This window comes from Meles meles, chromosome 8 (genome assembly GCF_922984935.1).
Source record: "Meles meles chromosome 8, mMelMel3.1 paternal haplotype, whole genome shotgun sequence".
NCBI classification, from domain to species: Eukaryota; Metazoa; Chordata; class Mammalia; order Carnivora; family Mustelidae; genus Meles; species Meles meles.
The window spans coordinates 53,626,764-53,636,879 of record NC_060073.1 but is presented as its reverse complement, the minus strand read 5'-3'; the positions used below and the strand labels follow the sequence as shown (position 1 = coordinate 53,636,879).

General features: G+C 43.0%; 1 protein-coding gene across 1 annotated transcript; it reads right to left on the bottom strand.

Moving 5' to 3' along the window:
- Positions 1-8,127: 8,127 nt before the first annotated feature.
- Positions 8,128-9,096, bottom strand: LOC123948033 (olfactory receptor 10T2-like). The gene has a single exon (XM_046014454.1). The coding sequence runs from the start codon at positions 9,094-9,096 to the stop codon at positions 8,128-8,130; it is 969 nt and encodes a 322-aa protein (XP_045870410.1).
- Between the last annotated feature and the right edge of the window lie 1,020 nt (positions 9,097-10,116).

The following is a 10,116-nucleotide window of genomic DNA, read 5'->3' as shown; positions in this document are numbered from 1 at the left end:
TGCATGGAGCACTGGGTGTTGTGCAAAAAGAATGAATACTGTTACACTGAAAAAATAAATAAAATGAAGAATGAAAAAAAAAAGAATAAAGTGCTAGTTGCCATTTTTTTAAACTTTAAATTTTTTTAAGGTTTTAAAATTCTTTAATGTATATATTTAAGGTGTACAACATGATTTCTGACATAAATATACGTGTGAAATGATTAATGCAGTCAAACTAATTAACATATCCATCTCCTCACACCTTTTTGCGTGTGGTGAATGTTGGGTCCGTAATCAAAGGAACCAGACTGATACAAAGCAAAGGTCAAGCAAAGCTTTATTTCGCTCCAAGCATCCAGAATCAAACTGACTAGTCAGGGCCATCTCTTACAAAGAGGCGACCCTTCCCCGCCTCACAGACTAACTTTTATAGAGCAAAGGCCATGTGGTTGAGCCTGGCTACACACAGGTGGCCAATGAGATTACAATTTACCCTAGTAGATATTTGAACTAGCCTATCACCTTGGTCAGAATTGGTGCCCCAAAGGTGGGGCCCACTCTCCCTGGTAGCTAGGGAGACAGTATGTGCACTCCACTGATTGGATGTCTCCACCTGACCTGACCTGCCCTTGTATCTGGGCTTTGCAAGTAAGTTCTTCTGGGAGGGGCAGGGTCAATCTAAGTAAGAGTCAATCTAAGTTTACTGCATAAACAACAAAATGGCTCCCTCTGGCTAAGTAGGCCCTTACATTCCCCCCTTTTCTTTGGAGATTAGTCAAATCTTTGACTTTTGAGCCAGTTCTATGTTCTCCTGTTGTAAGGGGTTATATTGAGCATGTAAGACTAACATTTTTATCCCTCTAATTTTCTTTTTTTTTTTTTTTTTTTTTTTTTTTTTTTTTTTTTTTAGAAGGTTGAAAAATTCTCATTTTATTTATTTTTTTTCAGCGTAACAGTATTCATTCTTTTTGCACAACACCCAGTGCTCCATGCAAAACGTGCCCTCTCCATTACCCACCACCTGTTCCCCCAACCTCCCACCCCTGACCCTTCAAAACCCTCAGGTTGCCCCAACCTCCCACCCCTGACCCTTCAAAACCCTCAGGTTGTTTTTCAGAGTCCATAGTCTCTTATGGTTCGCTTCCCCTCCCCAATGTCCATAGCCCGCTCCCCCTCCCCCAATCCCACCTCCCCGCAGCAACCCCCAGTTTGTTTTGTGAGATTAAGAGTCATTTATGGTTTGTCTCCCTCCCAATCCCATCTTGTTTCATTTATTCTTCTCCTATCTCCTACCCCCCCATGTTGCTTCTCCATGTCCTCATATCAGGGAGATCATATGATAGTTGTCTTTCTCCGATTGACTTATTTCACTAAGCATGATACGCTCTAGTTCCATCCACATCGTCGCAAATGGCAAGATTTCATTTCTTTTGATGGCTGCATAGTATTCCATTGTGTATATATACCACATCTTCTTGATCCATTCATCTGTTGATGGACATCTAGGTTCTTTCCATAGTCTGGCTATTGTAGACATTGCTGCTATAAACATTCGGGTACACGTGCCCCTTCGGATCACTATGTTTGTATCTTTAGGGTAAATACCCAGTAGTGCAATTGCTGGGTCATAGGGTAGTTCTATTTTCAACATTTTGAGGAACCTCCATGCTGTTTTCCAGAGTGGTTGGACCAGCTTGCATTCCCACCAACAGTGGAGGAGGGTTCCCCTTTCTCCACATCCTCGCCAGCATCTGTCATTTCCTGACTTGTTCATTTTAGCCATTCTGACTGGTGTGAGGTGATATCTCATTGTGGTTTTGATTTGTATTTCCCTGATGGCGAGTGACGTGGAGCACTTTTTCATGTGTCTGTTGGCCATCTGGATGTCTTCTTTGCAGAAATGTCTGTTCATGTCCTCTGCCCATTTCTTGATTGGATTGTTTGTTCTTTGGGTGTTGAGTTTGCTAAGTTCCTTATAGATTTTGGATACTAGCCCTTTATCTGATATGTCGTTTGCAAATATCTTCTCCCATTCTGTCAGTTGTCTTTTGGTTTTGTTAACTGTTTCCTTTGCTGTGCAAAAGCTTTTGATCTTGATGAAATCCCAACAGTTCATTTTTGCCCTTGCTTCCCTTGCCTTTGCCGTTGTTCCTAGGAAGATGTTGCTATGGCTGAGGTCGAAGAGGTTGCTGCCTGCATTCTCCTCAAGGATTTTGATGGATTCCTTTCTCACATTGAGGTCCTTCAACCATTTGGAGTCTATTTTTGTGTGTGGTGTAAGGAAGTGGTCCAATTTCATTTTTCTGCATGTGGCTGTCCAATTTTCCCAGCACCATTTATTGAAGAGGCTGTCTTTTTTCCATTGGACATTCTTTCCTGCTTTGTCGAAGATTAGTTGACCATAGAGTTGAGGGTCGAACAAAATTTTCTTTTGTACAAATGAGATTAGGATGTTTATAATGCAGGGGCCAAAAAGTAATGTTAGTTCATGGTCGGCTGATGAGTTAACCATTCACTGCTTTGTATAACCTTTTCCATTTTTCCTAATTCCATTCATCTAATTTCCCACCTATACTTTACATAAACAGGTAACAATAGGAGCAACAATACACAAACAGGTAACAATAGGAGCAACAATAAACTCATAGTCTTTTGAGTCTTAGCTTTAGTCCATGGTCAGCGGGGTCCATCGGCAGCGGCATCCACCTCTGGGGGGCGTCCTCGTCCTCGGCTCGTTTGACGTGACCCACGTGAATCCAGGCCCTGATGCCTTCTACTTTTATTGCCGCAGGGGTGGTCAGGATGACAGTAAATGGTCCCTTCCAGCGAGGCTCTAAGTTTCCCACTTGGTGGCGGCATATCCAAACCAAGTCCCTGGGTTGGTAAGGATGTGGCTCCACCTCCGTCTCCATCCCAGTGTGGGCAGTCCAGATCCCTGTGTGGGCTTTTTTTAAAAGACAGGCTGTAAAGCCTGCAGTAACTGGAGTACAGACTGATCAGTCATTTCTGCTATAGCAACCTCTTGTAGCCAAGGGCAGAGTGGCGGGGGTGGGGGGTATCTCCCGAACATTATTTCAAATGGGGTCACCTTGTTTAAGTAGGGTGTACACCGCACCCTGAGGAGGGCGAAAGGAGGGAGATCTACCCATCCACCGCCAATCTCCAGAATTAGCTTTGTCAAGGTCTCTTTAAGAGTCCAGTTCATTCTCTCTACTTGCCTGGAACTCTGAGGCTGGTAGGCACAATGTAGTTTCCAGTTAGTGCCCACAGCCTTGGCCAATGCCTGTGAGACTGAACTCACAAATGCAGGGCTGTTGTCTGACCCGATCGGAAGAGGCAGCCCAAACCTAGGAATTATTTCTTCTAATAGCCTTTTGGCTACCACTCCTGCCATCTCATATTTGACAGAAAAAGCCTCTACCCAGCCTAAAAAGGTATCTACAAAAACTAACATATACTTGGTGCCCATATTTTCTGGGTTTCATCTCTGTAAAATCTATTTCCCAATCAATTCCTGGTTCCTTACCTCTTTCTCTTTCCCTCTTACCATTCTAGTTCCTCCCACATTAACTGCCTGGCATTGAGCACATCTATCAGCTACATCCTGAACCATAATTTAGAAGCCTGGAACTGCTTGCCTATAAGCTCCTTGAGTTTGCGTGTCCCCAGATGAGTACCCTGATGTATCTGGTCTACTAACTTCTTACCTAGTCTTCGAGGAAGAATTAACTTTCCTGTTTTAGTCTTAGCCCAGTCCCTTTCACAGCCCAATTTAGCCCATTTTTGTAAATACTTTAAATATTTCTCTGAATAGTCCAGTTTTTCTGGTAGGGCTGGAGCCGGGAGTGTAACCAGTTCTTGCACTGTCTCTTGGGCTGCTTGCTTTGCGGCTTGATCTGCTAATTGGTTCCTTTTGAAATCAGATCAGTCCCCTTTTGGTGTCCCGGGAATGCATAATGGCCACCCACCTCTTTTGGGTCCCAAATAGCCTGGAGGAGAGCCAATATTTCTCCTCTGTTTTTAATTTCTTTTCCTTCTGTTGTTAATAGGCCCCTTTCTTTATAAATAGCCCCATGTATATGGAGAGTAGCAAAGGCGTACCTGCTGTCCATATAGATGTTCGCGGTTTTACCTTTGGCTATCCGCAGTGCCTTAGTGAGTGCAATCAGCTCTGCTTTCTGCGCCGAGGTTCCATGTGGCAGGGCTGCCTTCCAGAGTTCCTGCTCAGGGGAAAGCACCGAAGCCCCCGCATACACAATAAACAACACAATGGACAACAAAAAGACAAGACAAAGACAACTTCAGGCCCAGCGATCCTCATCCAGAGCCTGCTGCTGGTGGGGACTTTCTCGGTCCCCTGCAAACACAACAAACAACACAACAGACAACAAAAGGACAAGACAAAGACAACCGCAGGCCCAGTGGTCCTTACCCAGAACCTGCCACCACCGGTGGGGACTTTCTTGATCTCCTGACCACCCAGGGGGACTCGAACCCCCTGACCACCCAGGAGGGCTCGAACCCCCTGATGATCTACCAGTGGAGGAATGGGGCATCCCCACATCCACTCCAACCCTGGGGAGCATGGCTGCATCCAGCTTCTCCCCAGTGGGCTATACCCTAGAGCTCTGCAACCAGACAGACAGACAGGATCCTGAAATCTTTTTTTTTTTAAGATTTTTATTTATTTGACAGACAGAGATCACAAGTAGGCAGAGAGGCAGACAGAGAGGAGAAAGTAGGCTCCCCGCAGAGCAGAGAGCCCGATGTGGGGCTCGATCCCAGGACCCCGGGATCATGACCCGAGCCGAAGGCAGAGGCTTTAACCCACTGAGCCACCCAGGCACCCCAGGATCCTGAAATCTTAACCTCCGGAGGCTCTACTCCCGAAATTCAGATACTGGTTCAGTTCTCATTGTTTGATCCCAAAGAGCCCCCAATGTTGGGTCCGTAATCAAAGGAACGAGACTGATACAAAGCAAAGGTCAAGCAAAGCTTTATTTCACGCCAAGCATCCAGAATCAAACTGACAAAGAGGCGACCCTTCCCCACCTCACAAACTAACTTTTATAGAGCAAAGGCCATGTGGTTGAGCCTGGCTACACACAGGTGGCCAATGAGATTACAATTTACCCTAGTAGATATTTGAATTAGCCTATCACCTTGGTCAGAATTGGTGCCCAAAAGGTGGGGCCCACTCTCCCTGGTAGCTAGGGAGACAGTATGTGCACTCCACTGATTGGATGTCTCCATCTGACCTGACCTGCCCTTGTATCTGGGCTTTGCAAGTAAGTTCCTCTGGGAGGGGCAGGGTCAATCTAAGTTTACTGCATAAACAACAAAATGGCTCCCTCTGGCTATTTTGGCCCTTACAGTGAAAACAACTGAAATTTACTCTTGAATAATACAACTATATATATATATATAACATACACATATAATATAATAATATATATTTTATTATATATATAATATATATTATATAATACAGTTGAATAATACAACTGAAATTATGCAAATTTCCAGTATAAAATACACAATTAACTATTAACATATAATACTGTATTTTACATCTCTACAACATACTTATTCTACATAATGGCAACTTTGTACTCTGAGTAATGTCTCCCCATTTCTGCTACCTCCCCAACCCTGGTAACTACTGGCAGGATTTCCTTCCTTTTATGGCTGCATAATATTCCACAAGTATAAATACCACATATATTGACATGATTGTGTGGTTTTTATCTTTCATTCTGTTAATGTGGTCTATCATAATGATTGGTTTGCATATGTTAAAACAAACTTGCACTTTATTCCACTTAGTCAAAATTGAGACTGAAACAAGGAGATGAAAAAGTTTAAGATGATTATATGAGGAAGGAGAGGCTTTCATGTTAACTAGGGGATGTTTGTGAAAATGGAATGGTGACATTTGTGAATGACTGGTCAGTAAACTTCTATCCAAATTTTAATTCAGTGTTAAACAAAAAATGGGATCCAGAGACCCAATAGGCTCTGACACCACCTATAATCAATGAAGCTGTGATGTGAATCCCAGTTACAAGCCCTTCAGGAGCTCTCCTCACCTTTCACTCTAGCACAACCCCATGCTTCCTCTCTTGAGATTCTTCCTTGCACGGTTCTCTCCCAAGATGCTTTGCTGCCATTCTGGAATCTTCACTCCACCCGTCAGCTTACAGAGTTTGTTCTCTACTTCTTCATTTTAACTAAACCTTGTTGTCTGAGAAGGGCACAATTGCTTCTCAGCTCTGTTGAAAGGAAGCTGCTCACTTCCTATTCTGCATGCACCAGCAACAAGCTGATATTCTCCTAGCTTCTTACTGTATTTCTAAGTCATTTGTTTGAATATTTATGATAAAATATTTTTCTCATTGACACCAATCCTATCCAGCTATGAAACAGTATATAGTTGACCCTTGAACAAGGCAGGGATTAGGGGTCAAAAACCACATAGTCAAAAACCACATGTAACTTTTGACTTCCCCTAAAACCTAATTGGGGTGCCTGGGTGGCTCAGTCGGTAAAGTGTCTGACTTCTACTCAGGTCATGATCTCAGGGTCCCCACAAGGGACCCCACACTCCTTGCTCAGTGTGAAGTCTGCTTCTCTCCTTCCCTCTTCCTCTGCCCCCTCCCTGCCCCATATGTGTACACATGCATGCACATATTCTCTCTCTCTCTAATAAAATCTTTTTTTAAAAAGTCAATTAACACTCTTTTGTATGTTATATGTATTATATACTGTATTCTTACAACAAAGTAGGGTAGAGAATAGAAAATGTTAAATTAAGGGAAGAAAATACATTTACAGTACTGTACTATATTTATTGAAAAAAATCCCTATATAAGTGGACCCATGCAGTTCAAATTCATGGTGTTCAGGGGTGAACTGTACTATGGTCCTTGGTTATTTACTGACAATCCAGCTTCTTTTCATTTATTACCAAATTGCTACCAGCCTCTTGATCTTTTTCCCATCTCCGTCCCTCAGTCCTCCAAGATTGGCAACTTCACACCATGTGGTTATGCCATTGGACAGTGTGACCTCAAAATGCCTAGACTCCTTGCAGCAGCTAACATCTTGCACAGCCCACATGAGAACCTAACTGCAATTAGATTCTTCAGTTATACATAGCACCTTCCACTTCTGTGACTTTCAAAAATTAGAAGCTTTGATTTGTATACTCTAACTCAAATAGCATCTGAATTCATTGCTTTTTGAGGACTCAGTTAATTGTGAAACCATCTAGCCTACTCCTTTGCTGGGGCATAGAAGGAAGAGCTCTCCGACAGACTTTTCTCTATTATTCCTGAAATCGGATATGTTAAAAATATCTCCTTTGCAGTAATTTTCATCTGTTTTTTTTTTTCCCAGAAATTCACCCATTCTGATCTAAGTTTCCTTATATCTTTGAATAGAGCTGAACAAGGTCTTTCTTAAAATTCCTTGAAATTTCTCTGTACTGTGGCCTTTCACTCATTTCAACTTTAAGACTTTGTAGTTTTTCCTTTTTAAAGTAAATTAGTGATTTTCCTTCTCTCTTGTTGGCTCACTCTCCCTCTGTTTCATTTTTTCTTCTTTTCCATTTTGATAGAATTTTTTCCTTCCAGAGGCAACAAAGGTTATGAAAATAGTTTTCCAACTGTTTTTCGATATGTATACACATACACATATATGCACGTGTATACATACATATATGTGTATATGTACATGTATGTGTAATAACATCTTAAAATATTTTTTTCGGGGCCCCTGGATGGCTCAGTGGGTTACAGCCTCTGCTTTCGGCTCGGGTCATGATCCCAGGTCTCTGGGATCGAGCCCCGCATTGGGCTCTCTGCTCAGCGGGGAGCCTGCTTCCTCCTCTCTCTCTGCCTCCCTCTCTACCTACTTGTGCTCTCTCTGTCAAATAAAGAAATAAAATCTTAAAAAAAAATAAAATAAAATACTTTTCTCATTTTAAAATATTTTAAAACTGCGTCTGGTTTTGTAGTAGGAAAGGAGTGTGACCAGGTATATCAGGCAATTAGGATGCACTTTAACTGCTTTGTACACAAAGCGATTATTTCATTGTAAATACTCCACTTTTCCCCATTTTATTTATCAGCAGTCTGCACATTGTTAAGTGTCCAGTGTTCTTTTATTCACCATCTGAGGGATGAGCCTATTTGACTTGCCTAATACCTTCCTTAGGGCCGTCTGCATTTCTTTGTTTCTGAGACTGTACACGATGGGGTTAAGCAGAGGTGTCAGCACTGTGTATGTGACAGCCATCAGCATGTCCTCACGGAACGAGTCCCTGTCCTTGGGCCTCAGGTAGACAAAGCCTGAGAATCCATAGTGTATGCACACCACGGTGAGGTGAGAGGAGCAAGTAGAGAAGGCCTTATACCTCCCCTGGGCAGAGGGCATCTTCACAACTGTGGACACAATGAAGATGTAGGACATCACGATGAAGACAAAGCTGCCAGCCAACACAAAGGCAGAGAGCACAAAAATCGCCATTTCCTGATGGGAGGTGTAGTCACACGCAAGGCAGACCACAGGTGAGATGTCACAGAAGAAGTGCTCGATGATGTTGGAGTCACAGAAAGACAAGTTGAATACAATGATGGTGATGGACAGAGAAACCAGAAACCCAAGCATCCAGGAGGCCATGATGAACCGAAAGCAGATCTTATGGGTCATCAAGATGGGGTAGTGCAGTGGGTTGTGAATGGCAGTATAGCGGTCATAGGACATGGCAGCCATGATGAAGCAATTATTGCCTCCCAAGCCAAAGAAGAAAAACATCTGCGTGGCACACTCAGGAAGAGAAATGGTCTTGCTGTCAGACAGCAAGTCCGCTAACATGCGAGGGATGACTGCCATGGTGGTACAGGTTTCTGAAAAGGACAGGGCACAGAGGAAAAAGTACATGGGGGTGTGAAGGTTGTGACTGAGTTTGATGGCCACCATTATGGACACATTTGCAGCTAGGATGGTCATATGAGAGAAGAAGATCATCGCAAAGAGGGGACCCTGCAGGTCTGGGAAACTGGAAAACCCCCACAGAAGGAAGGTGCTCACTGTGGTGTGATTGCCCATCATTCAATAGGCTCAGTAAATTTCTCCCACAGACGTCAACATTCTTGAGGTCAAGACTCAAGACTGTAAAAAGCACTGAGGTCTCCTGGCCTTTAGTCAATGGCTCTTGGGCAACAACAAGATAACTCTTAATGAGAGAGCCTGAGAAATGGGAGGTAAACGCACCTGGCTGAATTCGAGGTCAGAGTGATGAGAAGAAAGATTCTAGTAGAAGAATATGCATAAATGCCCTAGAGTGGTGGAAATGGATTCTGGAAACCCCTGCATTTACCACCCATTTCTGTCTTCTACAATCAGAACCTGCAAGGAAGAGGGAAATAGGAAAGAAAAAAAGCCTGCTTTCTCACCTAGGAGTATGAGAACTAACAGGTATAAAGTGCGTGTGTGATCTAATCCTAGCTTAGCACAGAGAAGTACCGAACAACATTGACTGAATCAATACAACTTTAAGAAGTAAAAGATTTTGAATGGCTTCCAAACAGTCTTGGGATCTCTAGAGTTGTCCCCAGAAGACACTGGCTGCTTGGCTAACAATTATGCCAATGAGTAGACTTTATAAATGAAATTACCATTTTGACATTTGCACTGGTTTCCTATTTATGACATTAAGTTGAGGCTAGAAATGTTCAGTAACTGTCTCCCATTCAGGCAGATCTTAGAGGCGAAATGGTTAGGGAGAGACTGTCCCATCCTGGATGGCTCATTTGTGCCCATGATGTCCTAGTGAATTCTTTAGCTTTCAAGAAGACTTTCAGGACATTTTCTAACTGATACACTGGGCAAAAGGCTGCTTTGCAGCACCACTCTTATTAAAACTCAAGTTCCTCAGGTTGTTTTCATCACTTCTTAACCTATCTACTCTGGGTGTGAGATGACAGGATGAAAGGAACCCAGGGACTTCCCATATGATGTGGAGTTTGGTTTTCAGGCACTATTGTCCAGGAAGGAAAGGAAAACATTGAGAAGATATAAGTGTGGAGTTGAAGGTTGGGGAAAGAATGATAGAGACACATATCTTGTAGG